Source organism: Podarcis filfolensis (genome assembly GCF_964270895.1).
Source record: "Podarcis filfolensis genome assembly, contig: HAP1_SCAFFOLD_81, whole genome shotgun sequence".
In the NCBI taxonomy this organism is placed as follows: Eukaryota; Metazoa; Chordata; class Lepidosauria; order Squamata; family Lacertidae; genus Podarcis; species Podarcis filfolensis.
Genome location: NW_028149485.1, coordinates 112030 through 136650, shown reverse-complemented (window position 1 = coordinate 136650; position 24621 = coordinate 112030). Strand labels below are relative to the sequence as shown.

The 24621-nt window shown below is 47.6% G+C and overlaps 2 protein-coding genes across 6 annotated transcripts; both read right to left on the bottom strand.

The window, feature by feature from the left end:
• Window positions 1–3168: 3168 nt before the first annotated feature.
• LOC310755009 (uncharacterized protein) lies at window positions 3169–10702 on the bottom strand. 3 transcript variants are annotated; one of them, XM_083631682.1, is made up of 6 exons: window positions 10436–10701; window positions 9738–9851; window positions 8929–9055; window positions 8138–8221; window positions 6229–6315; window positions 3169–5431 (listed from the first exon to the last, which is right to left on the bottom strand). In XM_083631682.1, exons 1-6 carry the CDS (start codon window positions 10463–10465, stop codon window positions 3867–3869), a joined length of 2007 nt encoding a protein of 668 aa, XP_083487808.1. In that variant the 5' UTR covers window positions 10466–10701; the 3' UTR covers window positions 3169–3866. The 3 variants fall into 3 exon arrangements, with proteins under 3 accessions (XP_083487808.1, XP_083487809.1, XP_083487810.1); XM_083631683.1 differs by lacking the exon at window positions 6229–6315 and having other exon boundaries at window positions 10436–10702; XM_083631684.1 differs by lacking the exons at window positions 6229–6315; window positions 8138–8221 and having other exon boundaries at window positions 10436–10702.
• A 1613-nt stretch (window positions 10703–12315) lies between these two features.
• On the bottom strand, window positions 12316–20558 carry LOC310755018 (zinc finger protein 213-like). Of its 3 annotated transcripts, none has more exons than XM_083631694.1 (6): window positions 20434–20558; window positions 17684–18176; window positions 16554–16665; window positions 15321–15406; window positions 14917–15043; window positions 12316–14012 (listed from the first exon to the last, which is right to left on the bottom strand). In XM_083631694.1, exons 2-6 carry the CDS (start codon window positions 18104–18106, stop codon window positions 13207–13209), a joined length of 1554 nt encoding a protein of 517 aa, XP_083487820.1. In that variant the 5' UTR covers window positions 18107–18176; window positions 20434–20558; the 3' UTR covers window positions 12316–13206. The 3 variants fall into 3 exon arrangements, with proteins under 3 accessions (XP_083487820.1, XP_083487819.1, XP_083487818.1); XM_083631693.1 differs by lacking the exon at window positions 20434–20558 and adding an exon at window positions 18267–18415; XM_083631692.1 differs by lacking the exon at window positions 20434–20558 and having other exon boundaries at window positions 17684–18259.
• Window positions 20559–24621: the final 4063 nt, after the last annotated feature.

The following is a 24621-nucleotide window of genomic DNA, read 5'->3' as shown; positions in this document are numbered from 1 at the left end:
ACAGGGAACCAGGCAGAGGGCCTTCTTGGTGGTGGCACCCGCCCTGTGGCATGCCCTCCCAGAAGCAAAGCAGCTAGTAAGCCTGATCTTTATTAAACTTGCAACAGGGTCCCCCACTCCCCCCCCACGCAGGGAGGGAGGAGAGGAACCCAGAACAAAGGTGTGCAAGCCCCTATGTAGACCAGGGGTCAGCAAACTTTTTCAGCAGGGGGCCAGTCCACTGTCCCTCAGACCTTGTGGGGGACCAGACTATGTTTTGAGGGGGGGGGAATGAACGAATTCCTATGCCCCACAAATAACCCAGAGATGCATTTTAAATAAAAGGACACATTCTACTCATGTAAAAACACGCTGGTTCCCAGACCATCCGTGCGCCGGATTTGGAAGGTGATTGGGCTGGATCCTGCCCCCGGGCCTTAGTTTGCCTACCCATGATAGAGACTTTTAAAACTGCCCACCCTGTAGCTCAAGACCGCCACACCCCCAAAAAAATTCTTACATACATCACAGGGGGCAGTCTACAGCAGAAAATCTGTCTGTCAGGATACCTGATAATGGTCAATCATTGCTCAACCTGGTAAATGGTAAATACTTTAGTTCCTTAATAATAATAATAATAATAATAATAATAATTTATTTATACCCTGCCTATCTGGCTGGGTTTCCCCAGCCACTTTGGGCGGCTTCCAACAAAATATTAAAATACAACAATCTGTTAAACAAGCCCTCCCATCAGATGTCAAGGCAATAAGCAACTACCTTACTTTTAAAAGACATCTGAAGGCAGCCCTGTTTAATGTTTAATGCTGTATTGTGTTTTTAATATTCGGTTAGGAGCCGCCCAGAGTGGCTGAGGAAACCCAGCCAGATGGGCGGGGAATAAATAAATAAATATTATTATTATTACCAAATGCAAGGTGGTTCTTTTAATGAGATTCAGAAGCAATACAAACACAAGTGAGTGAGAAGATTAAAGATTTTATTCTAAACAGCAAGCATTATATACCTTACCAAGCAAGCACTTCGATCTGCCACTGGGAAGCCCTCAAGAAGTGGTGAAGTGACCTCCCCAGGTGGTCTCAGGTTGCACAAGCTTCTGACCATGAGTTCGTACGCAAGCTTCCTCAAAACCATCTGATTTACAGATTACAGTGGTACCTCTGGTTAAGAACTTAATTCATTCTGGAGGTCCGTTCTTAACCTGAAACTGTTCTTAACCTGAAGCACCACTTTAGCTAATGGGGCCTCCCGCTGCCACTGCGCTGCCCGATTTCTGTTCTCATCCTGAAGCAAAATTCTTAACCCGAGGTACTATTTCTGGGTTAGCGGAGTCTGTAACCTGAAGCGTCTGTAACCTGAGGTACCACTGTATTGATAGCTAGCCTATATGGTTTGCCCAACTGCCCACAGCAGATTATTCCCCAGCCAGCCCCCTCTGCACATCCCTCCAAACAATGTCTAACATCAGAGAAGGTCAGAAGGTACCCTGCATTATCACTTCTTCCTTCCACCAGATTATACATTAAAGCAGGGGTCAGCAACCTTTTTCAGCAGGGGGGGCGGTCCACAGTCCCTCAGACCATGTGGTGGGCCGGACTATATTTTGGGGAAAAATATGAACCAATTCCTATGCCCCACAAATAACCCAGAGATGCATTTTAAATAAAAGGACACATTCTACTCATGGAAAAACACACTGATTCCTGGACCGTCTGCGGGCCGGATTAAGAAGGCGATTGGGCCGCATCCGTCCCACGGGCCTTAGGTTGCCTACCCCTGCACTAAAGTTGCCCTCAGCCATCAAAGAACTTTACGAAGAGATCGAGAAGGAAAGTAAACAGAGGCAGGAAGAGAAGACTAAGTTAGATCACTTATCTCCTCGAAGTACAAATGTTTTCCGGAAAAGGTTGCCCATTAATTCCCCTCTTTTTTGGGGGGAGACCCTAAGAGTCACCTAGTCCAACCATCCGGCAATGCAGGAATCACAGCTAAATAATCCCTGGCACATGGCCACACAACCCCAGTTTATAAACATCCTTCCAAGGTAGTCCTTTGCACACTGAACCAATGGATTCAAATTACCAGACAGCAGGGTGGATTGGATTTCAATCATTTTTTTACAGAAAGAATCATTTTTGCTGGTAATAATCTTAATATTTACAACCAGATGCCGGTTTCGTTTTCAGAATAATAAATTTTCAGAGTACTTTTTACAGCTATTATCAAAAATTACTGATTTGTTTATACTATTAGAAACACATAGATAATTATGAAATTCTTGTGAGGTTTAATAAGAGAACTGTTTATATTTGGACAACTTTCCTGCTGTACTTTATTGGAAGTCATTTCTGTAATAACTTAGACTGAGTTTTAGCACACATGAAAAACTTAGAAACAAATCCTTATTTCCTACTCAGCTAGAGGGATTTGAGGAAGTCATTTAATAATGGTAATAAAAGTATGATTATAATAGCTAGGATAAATGTTTGTATGTTTGTTTGTTATAGTGTAATGTTTTTTTCTTTTTTGTTGTTTATGCTTGTTACAAATTTGGAAAACCAAAAAATTTTTTTTGGGGGAAAACCAAACAAATCCTTATTTCCTGATGATTAGCCTTTGGACTATAATGTAACTGAGATAGAAAACTATCTTTAGAAATATTTTTTTGTCCAAAAGCATTTTATTTTAAAAATCCAATTTAAATATTAAAAAAATCTGATTTTTTTTTTAAAAACCCTGATTTAAATAAAAAAATCTTATATTTTTTTTAAATTAAATCATTGATTTTTATCCACCCTGCAAGAAAGGAAATTCTGACTAAACATTAGGAATAACTTTCTGATGGCACGAGTCATTCAACAGGGGAACAAGCTCCCTTGGCTGCCCTTCATTGAAGGTTTTTAAATGGAAGTTGGGAATCTGCCAGGGAATCTTCAGCTGTGATTCCTGCATTGCAGAGGGTTGGACTACATGGCCTTTGGAGGTCCCTTCCAATCCTTCAATAACTGCAATCATGACAATAATAATTGCTTTCAACTCCTTGGGCCCATGGAAACAGTAGATCCAGGCAGGATGCCACAGATTATGGGGACAAGTTCAAGACTGCCCCAGGGCCGTTTGGGGGAGAGTGTGGTCTCCAAAAGCTGAACGATCACCAAATGACTGATATTTGTGGAATACATTTATCTACATTGTAATATTGCAAACAGGTCTGCTTAACAATTTAACTTGGAAGGTAGTGGTTCAATAAAGCTCAAAAGGAAGGTTTGGACAATTAATGATTGGGAGTTGCTGCGCCATTAAACTTCAGATAACAGATTTGGACAACATCCCGGATCGGAACGGAGTCAGAGGAAGCTGCGCTGATAAAAAGACAGTCGGAAAAATATATACTAACAAAGCTGTATTCGACGGATGAAAGTACATGATATTTGACACGATTGAGAATCGTGGACAGGAATTACAAAGCATCAAAACCAAGACGTGAAAAATATGGAACGATGAGGAGAGGAAGGACTGAGATGTGGAGATACGCTTTAGAGATGCAGACTGTGGGGAGCCCCGAAGAATTAATAATTATAATTTGGATTATAATTTGGTCTTTTTTATTTTAGTTTTTTTATTTTAATTGGAGTATTATGATTGGATATATTAAATGGATGTTTTTTATTGGAAAATCAATAAAAATGATTTTAAAAAGACTGCCCCAGGCGTAACCGGCAGTCGAATATTCTTCCTGCCACGTAGGGGAGTTTGGGGCCCAGGCTTCCCTTCAGAGGGACCCCCTCCGCCCCTTGTCTTCTGCGCCCCGCCCCCTCAGCTTCAATGGCTCAGCCACTGGCGGATTCCTAGCCCTCCTAGAAATGTCAAGGGAAAACGAGAATATAAACGTTGCACATTGCGCCTTGGGGAGGGGACAGCCTTGTGGGCATGCAGTGGAAAGTCTCTGCAGGCGCCGTGGCATCCGCAGTTGTGTCAGGGAAGGATGATGCGCGTGGTTTCTCCCTCCCGTGGATGCCTTCATGCTTATAAAGGCTCCCTCTGTTTCTGAAGCTCTCCCCACATGCCATGCATTTATACGGCTTCTCTCCCGTGTGGGTTCTTTTGTGAGCAGTGAGAACCTCGAGCCAACGGAAGCTCTTCCCGCACTCCACACATGGATATGGTTTCTCCCCTGTGTGGATTCTCTGATGGGAGAGAAGTCTCGAGTGGCCCCGGAACCTCTTCCCGCACTCAACGCACTGAAACGGCTTCTCCCCCGAGTGAATGCGTTTGTGAAAAGCGAGGCTTGCGCTGTCGTTGAAGGCCTCTCCGCACTTCCGGCACTTATAGGACTTCTCAGCTACGTGCGTTCTCTGATGTTGACAAAGGTTTCCTTTGGTTCGGAAGCTCTTTCCGCACTCCACACAAGGGTACGGCTTCTCACCTGTGTGGATCCTCTGGTGTAAAGTCAGGCTTGACCTTTCGGCAAAGTTCTTTCCACACTCGGCGCACTTATGTGGCTTCTCTCCTGTGTGAGTCCTTCTGTGGTAAGCGAGGCTTGGTCTCTCACGGAAGCTCTTTCCACATTCCACACATGAATACGGTTTCTCTCCAGTGTGAGTTCTCTGATGAGCGGTAAGGCCGGAGCTCATCCTGAAGCTCTTCCCACACTCCACGCATTTGAATGGCTTCTCCCCTGAGTGGATTCTTTTATGGAAAGTAAGGCTTGTGCTGTCACTGAAGTCCTTCCCGCATTCTGTACATATATATGGCTTCTCTCCTGTGTGGATTCTCTGATGTTTACAAAGGTTTCCTTTATTGCTGAAGCTCTTCCCGCAGCCGGTGCATTTATACGGCTTCTCCCCAGTGTGGATTCTCTGATGTTTACAAAGGTTTCCTTTTGTGCTGAAGCTCTTCCTGCAGTCCGCACATTTATATGGCTCCCCTGTGTGAGTTCTGTAGTGGGAAGTCAGCTTCGAACTCACTCTGAAGCACTTTCCACACTCGGCGCACTGATAGGGCTTTTCCCCCGTGTGAGTTCGGTAGTGTATCGTCAGGCTACCACTCTGAGTAAAACTCCTTCCACACTCCATGCACTTATATGGTTTCTCCCCTGTGTGGAGGAGCTTGTGCTTTTTAAGGTTCCCGCTATTGCTAAAGCCTTTTCCGCACTCCTTACATGTATACGGCTTTTCCCCTGTGTGGGTTCTGAAGTGTTTATTTAAGTCCGATTTAAACTTGAATATTTTCCCACATGCCGGGCACGTTCTCCTCCTCTTTCCTTTACAATCTCCTTGGGGGATGTGGAGTTTGTGGACATCTGCACCCTGAAAAGCAATGGATGTCTTCCTCTGGTTTTCCTTGTGACCTTTGCTTCCAAAGGTCTTCCCTCTTACTTCAGGCCTGATGGCTTCTGATGGAGGTACAGAATCCTCCTTGTCCTGTCCACCTGTTTGGAGAGGGGCAGAAATCCTGTTAGTAGTGCAAGGCAGGAGCTAAGGGTCTCAAAACATATCAAAAGCAATTGGCTGCTTCCCTTTATTTCAACATCCCTATCATGACCCGCCGAGTCCAGTAGCCATCAAGACACAGAGGCTGCAGAGCCATTGGAGAGGGTGGCAGCACTAAAACAGAGATTGGTGGGTAGGAGATCCCTGGATCAGGACCTACAACATGAGAGCCATAATTGGACAACCCTATAATGTCCACTTTTGCTAGCAGCCAGGCTTGAAATAACGAGGCGCTGGAAGAATTCGGAGGGTACTTCTTTGACAAATGGGTACCATAAAGTACCATACAGTCGCATCTTACGTGAATACAACTTGCACAATTTCAACCCTACGTGGCTGGGGAAAGGCTGGTTGAAATTGTGCGAGTTAAACCCAAGCAAGATGCAGTGATTAAAAGCTCATCTTTGCACTGTGTCTTTGCTACACCAGGAAAATCTCCATGATACTTCCATTTGTTGAAAGCTTGCTTATTTTGTTAAATTTATACACTGCTTGATTGTTTTTTTGGGGGGGGGGACTCTCAAAGCAGTTTACAAAGAGAAAGCCGAAGTACACTAGGTCAATGGGATCACTGCTATCTATCTATAAGCTTTCTGATACTCAAAGAACTTGAACAGGATTGTGAGACAGGACTTTCCCTCGCAGAAGACATGCTGGCCCTGCTTCCACAAGGCTTGCCCTTCTACGTGCTTCGCTCTTCTATCTTTAACAACGATTTCCACAACTAAGCAGCTACCTGATGATGTCTCCTCTGCCACCTCTTTTTTGGGGTCCTGGATAAGTTCATCTTCTCCTTCTTCCCAACAGGAAATGAAGTCCGGTTCTTCCAGGGGGAGAAAAAGACATGGCTGGTGTGGAAATGCCTTCATATCTACTTTAATTTTATTTGATGTCACTGACAAAGTGGAAACCTGCATTACAAGTTTTGTTTTGCTTGTGTTCACTATTGTGGAAAACCAGTAAAATACATTCTAAAAAATGACATGATTTGTTACTTTTGAGCACAGAGTATTCAGAAATCCCATATCAGAGAGTGGGGTGAGAGAACAGCCAAACATCTGGGAAGGGAATAAAGCAACTTTTCTTCCCCTTGATGATGATGATGATGATGATGATGATAATAATAATAATAATAATAATAATAATATTTATTATTTATACCCCACCCATCTGGCTGAGTTTCCCCAGCCACTCTGGGCAGCTCCCAATCGAGTGTTAAAAACAGTACAGCGTTACATATTAAAAACTTCCCTGAACAGGGCTGCCTTCAGATGTCTTCTGAATGTCAGGTAGTTGTTTATCTCTTTGACATCTGATGGGATGGCGTTCCACAGGGCGGGCGCCACTACCGAGAAGGCCCTCTGCCTGGTTCCCTGTAACTTGGCCTCTCGCAATGAGGGAACCGCCAGAAGGCCCTCGGCGCCGGATCTCAGTGTCCGGGCAGAACGATGGGGGTGGAGACGCTCCTTCAGGTATACAGGACCACGGCCGTTTAGGGCTTTAAAGGTCAGCACCAACACTTTGAATCGTGCTCGGAAACATACTGGGAGCCAATGCAGATCTCTCAGAACCGGTGTTATGTGGTCCCGGCGGCCACTCCCAGTCACCAGTCTAGCTGCCGCATTCTGGATTAATTGCAGTTTCCGGGTCACCTTCAAAGGTAGCCCCACGTAGAGCGCGCTGCAGTAGTCCAAGCGGGAGATAACTAGAGCATGCACCACTCTGGCGAGACAGTCTGCGGGCAGGTAGGGTTTTAGCCTGCGTACCAGGTGGAGCTGGTAGACAGCTGCCCTGGACACAGAGTTAACCTGCGCCTCCATGGACAGCTGTGAGTCCAAAATGGCTCCCAGCTTGAGCACCTGGTCCTTCAGGGGCACAGTTACCCTATTCAGGACCAGGGAATGCCCCATACCCACCCGCTCCCTGTCTCCCAAAAACAGTACTTCTGTCTTGTCAGGATTCAACCTCAATCTGTTAGCCGCCATCCATCCTCCAACCACCTCCAGACACTCACACAGGACCTTCCCTGTCTTCATTGTTTGATTGTTTTGGCTGCCCTTTTTCTGAACCTTTTCCAACTCTACAATATCCTTTTTGAGGTCAGGCGACCAGAACTGGGCACAGTGCTCCCAATGCAGCTGCCCCATGGGTCTATATAATGGCACTGGGATATTGCCAGTTTTATTTTTGGTTGTTTTCCTAATGATCCCTAGCATGAAATCTGCCGTTCTTCCTGGCCTGCTGTCATACTGAAGCACCCAGGCTGGAGATCGTAGAATCACAGAATCGTAGAGTTGGAAGGGGACCCCGAGGGTCATCTAGCCCAACCCCTGCAATGCAGGAATATGCAGCTGTCCCGTACCAGGATCGAACCTGCAACCTTGGCATTATCAGCACTGCGCTCTAGCCAACTGAGCTATGATTGGGTGCCAAGTGAAAAAGAGTAATAGGGGCAAAATCATCAGGGGCAAAATCATCAGGAGTGCTCTGATGGTGTTTCCTGCTTGGCAGGGGGTTGGACTCGATGGCCCTTGTGGTCTCTTCCAACTCTATGATTCTAGGATTCTAGGATTCTAGGATCATTGGGAACAGGAGATAAATTAGTCAGTTCCACAAAGGGCCCAACGACACACCTAAGGACTAACCTGCTAATGTCCTTTCCTCCTCTTCTTTGAGGTCTTGGATGAGCAGATATTCTCCTTTTCCCCAGTTGGAACTGAGCTCTGATTCTTTCAAGGAAAACAGGGAAGGCTGTTACTTTTGACTACTAAACTCTTCAGGTCTCCTCCAGGCAGCTGTTATTTGAAAGCCAAGCCGGACATTTAACTTTGGGGAAACAGCTGGGCAGGTGGAAGGGGAGGTTCAACCTGCAGGCCACCTCTCCTCTTTAAAACAAGAGCTGGGCTGGATCAAACCAAAGTCCCACCTGCCTATTGCTTCCAAATACCTATGGGCTGCGGAATATTGAACGCAGCCATCTTCGCTCTCGATCACATGTAACCTGCGGACCGTTTCAGTATGGGCATGGTTTTCAATTACCTTCATATCTTACGAATTTGTCAGTGCCCAGTTATCACAGACAATATACCAAAGCTAGATTACATGTTTTCCCTATGACAGAGATTTACCCTATATACCAGTCTTTGGACTGTAATAAAGAATGCGTGTGTTTGAATACCAGTTGTTGGAAACCGCAGGAAAGAGCCAGTGTGTTTATCTGCTTCTGCTTGTGGCTTTCCTACAGGCATCTAGTATTATTATTATTATTATTATTATTATTATTATTAAGCAGGGCTCTTATTTTCTTATCTGGCACACATGGCCCAAACACCCCTTTTCATCACAGCATCACTGCACTGCAGGTTTAAGTGGCAAAAATAGCATATTCACACCGACGATACCTATCTATCAAGAAGGGGCAGAAAAGAATTCTTACCGAGAGAGGCCACCGCCTTGTGATTCTCCTCCATGACTTCCCTGTGCAGAGCTCTCTGGTCCGGATCCAGCAGAGCCCACTCCTCCTCTGTGAAACGCACAGCCACCTCCTCGAAGGTCAAGAGGGCCTGGAAGAAGAAGAAGAAGAAAACAGAGCTTCTCCTAGATCCTAAAACATGAAATGTGCCGTGGGAATGTAAGAAAGTAAAGAACTTCTGGGAAATGATATATAATGAAATGAAAAGGATGTTGAAATATACATTTTAAAAAACAACAACCCAGAAGCATTTTTACTTGGTATTATAGGCCAAGACATTAACAGACAAGATGTCAAACTGTTCTTATATGCAACAACAGTGGCAAGAGCATTGTTAGCCCAGAAATGGAAGCAAGAAGAAATTCCGACGAAAGAAGAATGGCAGACGAAATTAATGGGCTACACAGAATTAGACAAAATGACAGGAAGGATTTGAAACCTGCAGGACCAGAGATTTACAGAAGATTGGAAGAAGTCTATGAATTATTTGAAGAGCAACTGTAATCAACAAAGTACGCTAGTAGGACTACAAGACGTTTTGTAAGGAGAAATATACGAAGTGTTACCAAGTAGAAAAAGATAGAGATATTGGTTATGAGTTTGGAATGTAATAGGGAAAATAAGAAATGCATACTAAGAGATTAGACTGGAAAATTTTCAGACAGGACTGATAGAAGTCAAAAAAAATTGAATAAGATGTAAAAGTATGTTTGACTACTATTGAAAATGGTATGTGTCTCTTCCCTCCTGCATCCCAGTTCTCCTTCCCTTACCTGAGGCGGCTGCACCTGAGGGTCTCCTCCCACTTCATCCCGAGAACCAAGAGAAGGTCCCACAGATTCCATGCTGCTGAAAACTTGGCCACCTCTGAGACTCTCAGGGCTGCCCTGTCATCAAAGATTTGGAAAAGCTTCAGAAAAGGAACACCCAAATCACAGGATGGTAGAGTTGGAAAGGGACCCGATGATGCAATTTGGTGGCATTGGGATGGTAATGCTGTCCTTTCCTTCTTGGGGGGGGGGGGGGCCGGGCAGGGTGAAAGAGCACCTTGCCCCCTCCTCTTCTGCCCTCCCCGTCCCAGCAAGGCTGCTTTCTCTGCACCAAGCCCCCCACCCACTCCCAGCTCCGTATTTGGGGGTGGGGCTTCTAATAGGATCGTGCAATAGAAATCATGCAGGGGGTGTTTCTCCCTAAACCTTGGGGGGGGTCTCCTTTGCACACAGACCTATGCATCTTTCTCTCCCCCCCCCCATGAATTTTACTTGGCGATGGGCGGGACGAGGCTCCTGGGATGCAAAATCCACGCAGCTGTTGGGGGAGCGATTCTGAACCCGGGTTGCATGCAATGCATCAGAGCACCCCTCCCTTCTATAGGTTTCGGGAGGGGCATATGGAGAGGGGGGACTACCCCTTCTCCCCTCCCTGCACCCAAAGCAAATCCTTGCCCCTTCCCTCTTGCACCGTCCCGCACCTCTTTCTTAATCCGCTGTCTGCTCCGCATTTCAGCCTCCCTCCTCCTCTCCGAGGGAGTTTGATCAAGCCTATTTGCCCCTCCCTGCCTTTCACCATTGTCTGCCTGTCTGTCTGTCTGTCTGCCCACCCCTTCCAACCCCCCCCCCCCCACTTTTGTTACAACATCCTGCCTCTCTAGGAAACAGAGTCCAGTTCTTTGCACAGCTGGAAGCTGAGTGACAGATGAGCTCTTCCTTGCGCTTAGCTCGCTTAATACATTGCAAACTGCAATCGATCAGTTAATCTCTCTTATTGCTGCACTGAAGGGGTTTAGAGTAGATGGCTCTTGGGGTCCCTTCCAACTCTACAATTCAATAATCAGAGAATCAGAGAATTGTAGATTTGGAAAGGAATCTTTCGCCCAACATAGGACTTAGGGTTGCCATATGTCTGGAATTAGGCTAAAGGCAAAGTAAAGGGACCCCTGACCGTTAGGTCCAGTTGCAGAGCAAGCTTAAACAACAGCACCAACTGCATGGTGGAATTAGGCTAAAGGGACCCCTGACCATTAGGTCCAGTCACAGCCGACTCTGGGGTTGTGGCACTCATCTCGCTTTATTGGCCGAGGGAGCTGGCGTACAGCTTCCTGTGGCCAGCATGACTAAGCCGCTTCTGGCGAACCAGAGCAATGCATGGAAACACCGTTTACCTTCCCACCAGAGTGGTACCTATTTATCTACTTGTACTTGGACGTGCTTTCGAACTGCTAGGCTGGCAGGAGCAGGGACCGAGCAACGGGAGCTCACCCCATCGTGAGGATTCGAACCACTGACCTTCCGATTGGCAAGCCCTAGGCTCCGTGGCTTAACCCACAGCGCCACCTGTTCTGTTAGGCTGAAATAAATTGTAATAAAATAAAATGCCCTCCAACCATCCCACCCTGTCCTGTATTTTTGCCCAAACAAAGGAAAGCCGAGCAAGACGTTTGGCACTAGCTTGGCGTCAGGAGTTGCCTGGAAGGAGACATGCAAGGCACCATCTGACCGTCTTAGGGGCTCCAGTCTGGATTTGTGTAAGGTTTACGCCTTAGCCTTTTCTTCCCCCTTAGAGTCATGCAGGCAACTGCACGGTGTTGGGGGTTGCGCTTTTGGCGACTGTTTACTTACTTTCTGCTGGGATCCTTCCTGAAAGTTTTGGCAATGGTTTTTGAAATGCTGTTGATTTGTGCTTTTCGCATAAGGTCCATGGGCCGGATAAGGCCCGAAGGACCCGTTTATCCGGCCCGCGGCGACCACCACTACCCGCTGCCACCGCCCACTCTTACCAGCACTGCGTCGCGCCACTGCCCACTTCCGGGTCGGAGGAGCACCGAAAATAGCTTGTGCACATGCGCAAGTGTTATTTGCACATGCACAAGTGTTATTTCCAGTGCACATTCGGGTTGGAGGAGGCCCGTACATGTGTGCACAAGCTATTTCTGGTGCTCCTCCAACCCGGAAGTGCACCGGAGATAGGGTGCGCGCACGCATATGAGCACACGCTCCCCCACCCTCTGGCCCGCTGCACGATCAGCGCTGGAGACACCGGCCCAAGGCGCGGTAAGTTTGCTGACCCCTGGGCTAGGGAGTGTTCGCCAAGGAGAAAGACGAAGGCCTGAAGAGGTGGACTGGGATTTGCTTGAAGCTGTTACCCTACTAGCTTGGGTTAAGAAATATCACATTAGTGGAATTGAGGGATAGGGCCATTTTACGGAGGTCCCCACAGCTTCGGAAATCCTTTCCCACTGAACTCTGCCAACCACCCAAATGTGCTGGTCTTCAAATGGACCTCAATCCATTTTAAAATATATATATATATATTTTAAAAATTAGTTTTCCAATTATCAAAGTGCCAATCAACTTCCAGTTAATACATTTTAATTAAAGTGGCTCCCTGCATGGTGGTTTGGGTGCATTTCCGATCTTATATCACTGCGTTCCATGACCTTCGTTAATGTCAGTTACATTTCAGTTATAATAACAATCCCTCCGTCAACAGCTACATAATTAATTATTTCCGTTCATGATGTTATATAAATTTATAAAGCTTCAAGTGAGGAACTCAAACTATTATCTTTATTCTGCCATGCGTGTGAAAACTTATGTCCATGGAGATTCCTTCTCTCCATATATGATATTGTCTCTTTCACTTCCCAGATGTTGTTTTCTCCCATCGTGGCTTTGGGCAGAACTGAATCTCGAAGTTTCTCAGAGGTCTTATCTCTCCATCCCTTGCTTCGATGTCTCAGAACAGGTGACAGTCTGCTAGAAACCATTCTGTCTCACTGGTAAAACATGTCGCAGATCTTCGCCATTGCCCCCTCAGCCTTGGAAAAGGTGGACAGTTTTCAAACGTGCTGAAGATTTAATACAGTGGTACCTCTGGATGCGAACGGGATCCGTTCCAGAGCCCTGTTCGCATCCTGAAGCGAATGCAACCTGTGTCTGCGCGTGCAAGTGACATCATTTTGAGCATCTGCGCATGCGCGAGTGGCGAAACCCAGAAGTAACGCGCTCTGTTACTAACAGGACGCCGCAGAGCACAACCTGAAAATGCTCAACCCGAAGCTACTTCAACCCGAGGTATGACTGTACTCCATTCCAAATCACAGAATCTCTGCAGCGTTCTTATCACAGCCGCCATATTCTTTTCCTTCCAGCAAGAGATTTGTGGCCCAATTAAATTTTATCTTAGAGTACCTTCCATCAGTAGAACACACAAATATAAGATTCCATGATTCCAATACGATTTTTATTTCCCGATGTGAGTTCGCTGGTGTGAGGTAAGGGTGTTCATGTGGCTGAATCTTGTTCCGCACACCAAGCATTTGTACGGCTTTTCTCCGGTATGGATCCGGTAGTGCCTCACGAGGCTCGCAGTAACGCTGAAGCTCTTTCCGCACTCGGTGCACCGATACGGCTTCTCGCCCGTGTGGATTCTCTGGTGTCTTGTGCGGGTTGTGCTCTCGGTGAAGCTCCTTCCGCACTCCAAGCACGTGTACGGCTTCTCCCCAGTGTGGATTCTCTGGTGCGACGTCAAGCTTATGTTCGTACTGAAGCTCTTGCCGCACTCGGAGCATCGGTAGGGCTTCTCGCCGGTGTGGGTCCTCTGATGGGAGATCAGGTTCGTTCGTTGGCTGAAGTGCTTTCCGCACTCCGAGCACGTGTACGGCTTCTCCCCGGTGTGGATCCTGTAGTGCCTTCTCAGGGTTGTGCTCAGAGTGAAGCTCTTGCCACACTCCGCACACACATATGGTTTCTCCGCCGTGTGGATCCTGTGGTGTCTCACTAGGCTTGTGCTCTCGGTGAAACTCTTTCCACACTCGGCACATCTATACAGTTTCTCCCCTGTGTGGATTCTCTGATGTGCTCTAATGCCCGCTTTGCCAGTTGCGCCATCTTCACGTAGCGGAATATTATTCCCTTTGCTTGCTTGGCAACGCTCTTCATGCACTCGGATTTCTGAGCAGTCACAGCTCTGGAAATCAACAAGCTTCCTCTTTGTTTCAGTTTTCCTGCTCTGCTGCTCACACGCTTCTCTGTTTCCTCTCCCACCCCCTGGAGGAACAGAAAGAGAAAACTGGTAAGAAATGGATCTTTCAAATCAGGAAAGAAACCCTACTAACTGTGCTATTCATTAAACAGTAAGGTGTTGGTTTTCAAGAAGATTTACTGTTTAAAGTGGTACAATACTTCATGCTCCAGCACTGGGGGGCGGAAAGCAGGTGGGAGCAGGGCTGATGCGTGTCCCGGGGATGTGGCATGCCACCCACGGGGCGTGGCGCATGTCCTGGGGGCGTGGTGCGCCGCCTGCGGGGCGTGGCACCCAGCATGGGCGGGGAGGCAGCCGTGATGGCACCCCACCAGGATCACGCTGCCGGGGGCACTGCGCTCCCCCCGCACTCCTCTTCCTCCGCCAGTGCTTGTAGTGTAAAGTGCAGACGGGCCCTCACTCCGTACAGTGGTACCTTGGTACTCAAACAACTTGGAACCCAAACACTGCAAACCCAGAAATAAGTGTTCCTGTTTGCAAACTTTTTTCGGAAGCCGAACGTGCTCCTTTTTGAGTGTTACGCTAAGGTCTGTCTGTTTTTGCTATTTATTTTGCGTTTTTGTGGCTCTTTTGTTTTTCTGACTGTGTGGAACCCAGTTCAGCTACTGATTGACTGATTGTGTGACTGCAATACATTGTTTATTGCTTTTATTTTATGGAACAATGGTCTCGTTAGATAGTAAAATCCATGTTAAATTGCTGTTTTAGGGGTTGTTTTAAAAAGTCTGGAACAGATTAATCCATTTTGCATTACTTTCTATGGGAAAGCGTGCCTTGGTTTTGGAACACTTTGGTTTTGGAACAGACTTCCAGAACGGATTAAGTTTGAGAACCAAGGTACCACTGTATTAGCAACTAAGCTTATAGTCTAGGCCATAAGATGTGCAGAAGGCAAAGAGGGTTGCTTACTCAAGGAGACCAGATTCCAATAATTCTCCTCCATGACCTCCCTATGCAGACATTTTTGGTCTGGATCCAGCAGAGCCCACTCCTCCTCTGTGAAATGCACGGCCACCTCTTCAAATGTCACCACACCCTGAAAGGAGAGAAGGAAAATATTTTCTTCCCATGGGCAATGTTAAGAATCCAGCAATGAAGTTAAAAAAGGTGGAGGTACCTAAAATTTCCCCTGTAAGATCTAAGGTGCATTCAAAAAACTTCCAAGTAGACAGTCTCTGAAAGCATCACAAAGGATGCCCAGTCTTTGCTCGGCCAATCTCTGCCATCGGTCAGGGATTATTTGGCTGTGATTCCTGCATTCCATGGGTTTGGACTTTCTATGATTCTGTCCCTGAAAGCAATTCTTCTCGTACCTGATCCATGGACTGCACATCAACTGCTTCAGCTCTATCCCAAAGAGGGGAAGAACCGGAATGAGGCTCCAAGATCATTTCACCACCTGAGAGGGAGAAAAAAAAGCAGACAGGTTCTGCAGACATCTGATCCCGTTAGCTGCCTGGGCTCATTCAAGAAGTTGCCAAGAAGTTGATAAGGCTCATTACTGAGTTATTTGAAGTTCGACAGCTTGCTCCCCCTCCCAGGCTGAGAGAAAGATGGGGAAAAGTGGAAACTTATTGGGACAGTGTGACTTTTGTAGCTGTAAAACAATGGAGATTTTCTGAAACAGCAATGGGACACCAGCACTACCCAAGGCATGCAGGAGAACAACAACAATTGACAAAAGATACACATAATAAATTACAAGGATGGGAAGAAATATTACAGGCACACAGGAAGGAGGGAGTTTGAATGCTTCATCTGTAGGTGCAGAAATTATTCAATGCGTCAGTACGAATGGAAGTCGTTAAAACTGCAGGTGCGATATAAGGGGTTGGTACGCAGTGGTCTAAACCACAGAGCCTAGGACTTGCCAATCATAAGGTCGGCGGTTCGAATCCCCGCAATGACAGGGTGAGCTCCCCTTGCTCGGTCCCTGCTCCTGCCAACCTAGCAGTTCGAAAGCACGTCAAAGTGCAAGTAGATAAACAGGTACCGCTCCGGCGGGAAGGTAAACGGCATTTCCGTGCGCTGCTCTGGTTCTCCAGAAGCAGCTTAGTCATGCTGGCCACATGACCCGGAAGCTGTACGCCGGCTCCCTCGGCCAATAAAGCGAGATGAGTGCCGCCACCCCAGAGTCAGTCATGACAGGACCTAATGGTCAGGGGTCCCTTTACCTTTACCTGGAATGGAGCGTGAATGAAATTTATAAGACTTTGGAACACAGACAGAAAGGGAAACATCAAACCATTAATTCTAGCACGCAGAGGGCCACCTAAATTGTATAATTTGGCATCTCAATGATTGGTATTTTTAATTGTATTATAATTTGGCATTGTTATAATGAGGCTGTTATTGGATTGGATTGTTGTAAATGAGAACTAGTAAAAATTATTATCAAAAAAACAACAAATGTGTGCTACATGAAGAGGTGCTCTCATTTATCCATCCCGAATGTCTATCACAAGCTGGAAAAAAGGGAGGACCCGGCAGTGGCTAACACCATCAAGGGACAGATCAGGCTGAAATTGATCCCTATTAATCCTTACCTGGGGGGGAGGCGTCTCCATCACCCTCTTCCACAACCCACCTGAGCCACGGCCTCTGTGTGGGATCCAGGGGAGCCTTCTTGGTCTTGGGGACCAGTTTGGACTCTCCCACCTCCTAAAACAGCAGGCAGAAAAAGGGAAAGAGGAGTTAGGCAAAGAATGTGAGGTTTGCAAAGGGACGAGAAAGAAACTTTTACAAGTGCTGGGTATTTCAAGATTGCACTGGTGTCTCGTTACGTAAGACACGGATAACCTTTAAGTTCTAAGCAGCATCAGATAAACTGACTCTTGAGCCACGGCTCTAAAGGCTACTGGAGCAAAATCCATCTGCAATGTGAGACTAGCCAAAGACCCGCCAATGCAGTCCTGAATTAGTGCCACCTACCCCTGCTATAAGCTAAACATGTTTAATGGCACATCGCCTGGAGAGGGAGAAGAGAAAGCAGTAGTTTTCACCAAATTTGTTGTGTTTTGATAAGAAAAATAGAAACTAAGCAGAGAATTAAGGCACAAGGGAACAAGTAAGTTGACTAGTGACCTTTCGCAAGTGGTCAGGACTTAGCAAGACACAAAACATACATTAATGCCTAGGAGATATTATTACACATCCAAAGTAAATAAATATCAGCCCACTTGTGAAAGGAGGCTGATCTCCATCTGTCTTGCAGGCCCTGCGGAAAGATGTCAAGTCCTGCAGGGCCCTAGTCTCTTGGGACTGAGCGTTCCACCAGATTGGGGCCACGGCTGAAAAAGCCCTGGCTCTGGTTGAGGCCAGCCTAACCTCCCTGTGGCCCAGGATCTCCAAGATGTTTTTGTTTGAAGACTGTAAGGTCCTCCGTGGGACATAGCAGGAGAGGCGGTCCCGTAGGTACGAGGGTCCTTGGCCGTATAGGGCTTTAAAATGGGAAGGGAACATTTATTTCTCCCTCTCTCATTACACTAGAAGTCGTGGACACCCCAGGAAACTGAATGTTGGAAGATTCAGGACAGATGAAATGAAGGACTTTGTCACACAGTATGAAGCTAAACTATGAAGGAGTCTCTCCATCCCCATCATTCAGCTGGGCATGTTGGAATATAATCTTCTTGCATGCATTTTCTAACTCTCTAAACTATTTGGATGAAAATACTCTCACCTGTTTCTCCTCTCCCTGCTTCTTCCCCTCCACCTGGCTCAGGAGGAAGCCTTCTGCCAGGGCCACCGCCTGGGAGCTGGTCTCCGCTCCGCACTCCCTGACCCAGTTCTCCATCTCCGGGGGGAGGACAGCCAGGAACTGCTCCAGGATCACCAGGTCCAGCATCTGGGCCTTGGTGAGCCTTTCCGGCTTCAGCCACTGGCGGCAAAGACTGTAGAGTCGGCTGCAAACCTCTCGGGGCCCCTTGGCCTCCTGGTAGCAGAATTCCCTGAACCGCTGGCGCCAAAGGTCTGAGCTGGTATCTGCCTTATCCGGGATCTTCTGCACAGTCCCTTCCCAGCATGTCCCACTGCATCCAGACTGCATGGGGTGAGGGTCTTTTTCTGCTTGCTCTCCTGCCCGGCTTGGCACTTCCATTGTGGAACTGAAGGAAGAGGCAATGTCTCAGTCCCACAAGGGCATTTTCTGCTGCCAATCTGTGCTTCTCCTGCAGGAAAGAAAGCAAACCCCCCAAAGAATCAGGGAAGGCCACTGGCCAGGTGATTTTGCACTGTTCTCTTCCCCCAGAAGCATTTACCTATCGCTCTCTTCTCACCACAGGGACACGGGTGGCGCTCTGGTGTAAACCACTGAGCCTAGGACTTGCCGATCAGAAGGTCGGTGGTTCGAATCCCCGTGACAGAGTGAGCTCCCGTTGCTCGGTCCCTGCTCCTGCCAACCTAGCAGTTTGACAGCACGTCAAAGTGCAAGTAGATAAATAGGTACCGCTACGGCAGGAAGGTAAACGGCGTTTCCGTGCGCTGCTATGGTTTGCCAGAAGCGGCTTAGTCATGCTGGCCACATGACCCGGAAGCTGTCTGCAGACAAATGCCGGCTCCCTTGGCCTATAGAGCGAGATGAGCGCCGCAACCCCAGAGTCATCCACGACTGGACCTAACGGTCAGGGGTCCCTTTACCTTTACCTCTTCTCACCAGGTGTGTTTTCTTCAGTGTATACATATACCATATTTTTCGCTCTGTAAGATGCACCAGACCATAAGACAGACCTAGTTTTTGGAGGAGCAAAACAAGAAAAAAAATATTCTGAATCTCAGAAGCCAGAACAGCAAGAGGGATTGCTGCACAGCGAAAGCAGCAATCCCTCCTCCTGTTCTGGCTTCTGGGATAGCTGCGCAGCCTGCATTCGCTCCATAAGACGCACACATATTTTCCCTTACTTTTTAGGAGGGAAAAAGTGAGTCTTATAGAGCAAAAAATACGGTATTTTAAAAATATTCATCCATATGAGGAACCCTTAATAACTCGGAAGCTGACACAGTGCGCTAAGAACCCTCAGTGAGTGCAATAACTGTATTTTCCCCCCTGCCACTGACTTAGGGACAGAAGAAGCTGCCTTCTACTGAGTCAGACCATTGCAACATCCGGCTTAGTAATGCCTACACTGGCTGGCAGCAACAGCTCTTCAGGGTTCCAAGGGATATTCCCAGCCTTGCCTGGGGACTGAACCTGGACTGGAACCTTCTCCTGCATGCAAAGCAGATGCTGTAGGCACTGAGCTGCAACTTGACACAGGAGGGCTTCCCATCAACCCTTTTTGGCCACAGATGCCGGAGAACTCTGGCCACAGAACTCTGATCTGTGTGCCCAGAGAGGTCACTTCGGTGCCACTAATGTCACCCCCAGAGGCGCACTCGAGACAGATGGATGCTTGAACGTTTCCGAGCACAAATGTTGGTGCTGACCTTTAAAGCCCTAAACGGCCTCAGCCCAGTATACTTGAAGGAGCGTCTCCACACCCATCGTTCTGCCCAGACACTGAGGTCCAGCACCGAGGGCCTTCTGACGGTTCCCTCACTGCAAGAAGTGAGGCCTTCTCGGTGGTGGCGCCCGCCCTGTGGAACACCCTCCCGTCAGATGTCAAGGAAATAAACAACTATCTGTCTTTTAGAAGACATCTGAAGGCAGCCCTGTTTAGGGAAGTTTTCAATGTTTGATGCTTTATCGTGTTTTTAATATTCTGTTGGGAGCTGCCCAGAGTGGCTGGGGAAACCTGGCCAGTTGGGCAGGGTATGAATAAATCATCATCATCATCATCATCATCATCATCATCATCATCTCTTCATTCTAAGGTCTCGGGGCAGGTTACAACATTAAAGCACAATATTGAGAACAGTTTTAAAGCCTGGTCCCTGAGGTCAGACCAGACCATGTCAAAACGCACGCAGGGTTCAGGAACTCTGTGCATTCACAGAGGAGCCACAGAATGATGGGGAATTGCGTTCCCTAGGAAACCAACACCTGGGGAGTGGAGTTTGGATGGTGGTGGGATCCTCCTGCCCTCTGCCCTCTCCACACTCCCCCCCCCCCCCCGTTCTCTGGGAGCATCAAGAGCCTTTCAGGGGCTTCTGTGGACCAGCTGCATGCAAAACCCCAGAACCATAAAATAAAAAATATTTAAATACCAGTTACACGGGGAGGGGAGGACAAACTGCTAGCTCCTGACCACGACAGTCCTCCCGCCTCCCCCCCCCCGACTGGCAGCGGCTCTCCCCCTGCCCCGCACATAGCTGGGCCTTTGCTTAGAGTTTTGCCCCCCTCCCCAAACTTTTAGCAGGAGGGGAATCCTGGGAAGCTTATTGCGTTCTGTGCAGCCGTGGCTCGCCTCCACCCCAATTGCATGCATGCAATTGCATGCGTGCACCCACCCATGCATGGACCCCCCCTCCCACATCACATCTCCTTACCTCTCTGCAAAAACCCCCTCTCTCCACCATTCCAAAATTGCAGGAGGAAGTGGCTCCCCGACCCGCAGACAGGGGCCTCTCTAGGAATGCAAAACTAGCCAGTCTCTCTCTGTCTCTCTGCATTTTTTTTAAAGGCCACCAGGAGTCGTCGTGGGGATTGGCGAGGTTTCGGGGAAGGTGCGGCTTTGCATTGCATTGCAACCCTCCCTCTTCAAGACAGGCTGCCTGCTCCACAGGGTTGTTGTTTTCGCCTTTACGCACCGTTATGTTCCCGGGTTTTTGAATTCTGGTGCTGGAGGAGACTCTTGAGAGTCCCAAGGACTGCAAGAAGATCAAACACATCCATTCTGAAGGAAATCAGTCCTGGGTGCTCACTGGAAGGACAGATCCTGAAGCTGAGGCTCCAATACTTTGGCCACCTCATGAGAAGAGAAGACTCCCTGGAAAAGACCCTGATGTTGGGAAAGATTGAGGGCACAAGGAGAAGGGGACGACAGAGGACGAGATGGTTGGATAGTGTTCTCGAAGCTACCAGCATGAGTTTGACCAAACTGCGGGAGGCAGTGCTCTGGTCCAGGGGGTCACGAAGGGTCAAACATGACTAAACAACAACATGTTCCTGGGAGCCGCGTAGAGGGGGAATGTGGGTGCAAATGGCAAATGGCCTTCAATGCTCCTGTGCTTGGAGTGCTGTTCCATTTGGGAACATGGACTCCCACCCCCCAAAATCCAGAAGGGGGTCATAGAAAAACAAGCAAGATTTCTGGGTTGCCAGAGCCCGCCTTCTCATGCAGGGGAAGCCCCTAACTCACTGAGGGTTTAAGACCCATCGGCTACCCTCACCTGGTTTAGCCAGCCCATTTCCCAAGATGTGGCTGCTTCTGACCTTCGGTAGGAGACAAAGTGAGAGCCATAGGAGCCAACTCCCGAAGCCCCTCAGTGAAATATTTGAGGGGGCCAGCCCTCCTCCCAAGCTGATGGGCTTTGCCATTCAAATGGTGCGCACCGTGTCATGTGATCAATTATGTGTGGGGGGGAAATCACGTGGGTTCCCCCCCCATTTTTTATTCAAGTTGACATCCCTGGTGAGAGCTGAGGGGGACCAGAAGGGGCATGATGTGCCCCTCGCCCATCAGATGTCAAGGAAATAAACAAGGATCTGACTTTTAGAAGACATCTGAAGGCAGCCCTGTGGAGGGAAGTTTTTAATGTGTGATCCTTTATTATGCTTTTGTTGGAAGCCACCCAGAGTGGCTGGGGCAACCCAGGCTGTTGGGGTGGGTACAAATTTTATCATCATGATATTTTGGTTGCCCTTTTGTGAACGTTTTCTGACTCTCCTCTGCTCCATGGAAGGCAAGATCAACTAGTTTCATGTCTCATCCACCCACACCCAATAACAATACAGTAATAATAATTTATACCGCACCCATCTGGCTGATTACCTTCCCACCAGAAACGCTGATTACCTTCCCGCCAGAGCGGTACCTATTTATCTACTTGCACTCTGACATGCTTTCAAACTGCTAGTTGGCAGGAGCTGGGACCAAGCAACTGGAGCTCTGTTAGAATTCTTGCTCCATGATTGCAGTCATGGGATTGTTGTCTTTCACATGACGGTGTATGTTTTGACTCCACAAAGTGGGAAGTGATGGAGACAGGATGTTTGTGTTACTGTGTTCCGTGAAGTGGGACTATTGTCCTTTGTTCTCTCTCTTTGCTGTCTGATACTGGAGAGAGAGGGAGCCATGTTGCAGTGCTGTGTATGTAAATAAAGTAGATTAGCCAAAATGCTGAGTTGCTGAGGTCTGTTACGCAAACTGCGAACTCTCTGCAGATCCCTAAGTGTGCCGGTGTTGGTTGGCATTGGTCGCTGTGATGTTTGGGCTGAAGAAAGCTTTTGAAGCTCCCGAACAACCAGGAAGGAGAGAACATGCCAGTCGAGCATGTGTCTCTACCAGGGTCCTACTCGAGTGTAGGAGAAGCTCCTGACAAGCTCACCCCGTTGCGGGGATTCGAACTGCTGACCTTCCGATTGGCAAGCCCTAGGCTCAGTGGTTTAGTGGCTCCCAACAGAATATTAAAAACACGATAAAAAGAATTTACTATTTATACCCCACCCATCTGGCTGGATTCCCCCAGCCACTCTGGGCAGCTTCCACAGAATACTAAAAACACAATAAAACATCAATCCTTAAAAACTTCCCTAAACAGGACTGCCTTCAGATGTCTTTCAAAAGTCAGATAGTTGTTTATCTCCTTGACATCTGATGGGAGGGTTTTCCATAGGGCAGGCACCACTTCCAAGAAGGCCCTCTGCCTGGTTCCCTGTAACTTCGCTTCTTGCAGTGAGGGAACTGCCAGAAGGCCCTCGGAGCTGGACCTTAGTATCCGGGCTGAGCGACGGGGGTGGAGATGCTCCTTCAGTTATACTGGGCCAAGGCCATTTAGGGCTTTAAAGGTCAGCACCAACACTTTGAATTGTGATCGGAAAGCTACTGGGAGCCAATGTAGGTCTTTCAGGACCGATGTTTTATGGTCTTGGTGTCCAATCCCAGTCACCAGTCTAGCTGCCGCATTCTGGATTCGTTGTAGTTTCCAAGTCACTTTCAAAGGTAGAGTGCATTGCAGTAGTCCAAACATGTCTCTCCCTTATCGGTCTCTACAGCCACAACAAGCGCTGTGACCTTTGAATAGCTCGACTTCATTCCTAACGGCACACTCCTCCATTGTCTCCCAAGACAGGCGGATGCCGACCAGTAATAAACATGTTAGTCTTTGAATTGCCACAGGACTCTTTGTTGTTTAAAGAAGTATGAAGGTGATCTAGCCCACGGTGAGGAATAACTGAGTGCATCGGGCAAAGACTATAAAGATGTTATTGACACACCCAACTCCCTTCAGCCTTCAGCCTTTGTTATCACAGTCACTTTAAAAATGCAGACAGAGCCCATAGAGGAATTCTGATTAACACTGTACTGAGTCAAACTGAACAAAAACAGCATATAATTTGAGGAGAAAGGAACAAAGGAAGTTTTGTCTTTTTTAGGTCTTTATATCTGACTTGATATAAGATACAGCAGAATTGTAGCTAGGGTCAGAAAATGAATGTAATTCTTGATATCTGTTTCCCAAGGTGTTCATAATTAATAAATGCATTTGACTCATACAAAAAATTAATTAACTACACAACCAATCAGAAAATGTGTTACCTCAGTGAAGATCATGCAATACTATCTGGTCTCTAAGCAGCAGCACCCCTCTTAGCTAATGTACTAACATTAGCAGAATTAACCCTTACGTGGCAAACTGTATGATCCCTGCTGCTGCACTGCCAATACTCCTGGCCACTGGGCATGCTGTGACTGGGGTGGGGAGGGGAGATGTACTTCAGCAACGTCTTTGGGGGGCGGGGCGGGACAAAGTTAAATTACAGCGAGCAAAGCAAACACAACATTGCTAACAAAATATTTGTGACATATCCAAGACAAATTACAGCCACCACAAATACTGCTCTACTTTACATGAGGAGAGAGGAGAATTAAGAGGTCAGAATTCTATGGCAGAGCACATTTTGCAAATATAATCGTAGAATTTGGGGTGTTGGGGTGGGGGCTTCGTAAGCCGTCTAAATCCAACCCCCTTTCTTGAGGCAAGACATCTTGAGCCAGGGCACCCCCCAAAATATTGGGTGAACTGGACTTTGCTGGCAGGCCTCAGGTCCCATCTTCCATGTCCTAGATAGCAGGGCTTGGAAATTCTTCAGAGCCGTTTCCAAAGGAGACTATGAAAGGTGAGACTTTGGAGCTGTGATCCACGTTACGCCCACAAAGGGGCACCGTTGCAGACACCAGCCCCGTAGCCTTTGGCCTCCCCAGCCTGACGACTCCATTGATTTCCAAACATTTTGCCATTGGTCATGTGCTGTCCTTCAGACCAACTCAATCTGTGTATGTGGAAAAGCCAGCCTTAAATCTCTTAGCCACCAATAGGCCTACCCTTCTAGAAGCTGCCTACTCCATTTCTAATAATACCCCGTCCTGCGTTAGTAAGACCTCCATCTCTTCAAGTGTGGCAGCAGCTACCCTTGGGAACTCCCTGCCTATTGATACCAGGCAGGACACTTCACTGTACACCGCCCAGAGTGACTAGGGAAACCCAGCCAGATGGGCAGGGTATAAATAAGAC

What these genes read in the sequence shown, in the direction of transcription:
- LOC310755009 (XM_083631682.1), bottom strand. Translation starts at nt 10,465, where the DNA reads ATGCGGAGCAGACAGCGGATTAAGAAAGAG. An exon ending in CTCAGGTGCAGCCGCCTCAG is followed by an intron (nt 9,056 to 9,737) that starts GTAAGGGAAGGA and finishes TTCTTCTTCCAG; the next exon opens with GCCCTCTTGACCTTCGAGGA. An exon ending in GGCAGAGGAGACATCATCAG is followed by an intron (nt 5,432 to 6,228) that starts GTAGCTGCTTAG and finishes CTCTCCAAACAG; the next exon opens with GTGGACAGGACAAGGAGGAT.
- LOC310755018 (XM_083631694.1), bottom strand. Translation starts at nt 18,106, where the DNA reads ATGGAAGTGCCAAGCCGGGCAGGAGAGCAAGCAGAAAAAGACCCTCAC. An exon ending in GAGAGGAGAAACAGGTGAGA is followed by an intron (nt 16,666 to 17,683) that starts GTATTTTCATCC and finishes CTGTTTTAGGAG; the next exon opens with GTGGGAGAGTCCAAACTGGT. An exon ending in TTGGAATCTGGTCTCCTTGA is followed by an intron (nt 14,013 to 14,916) that starts GTAAGCAACCCT and finishes CTGTTCCTCCAG; the next exon opens with GGGGTGGGAGAGGAAACAGA.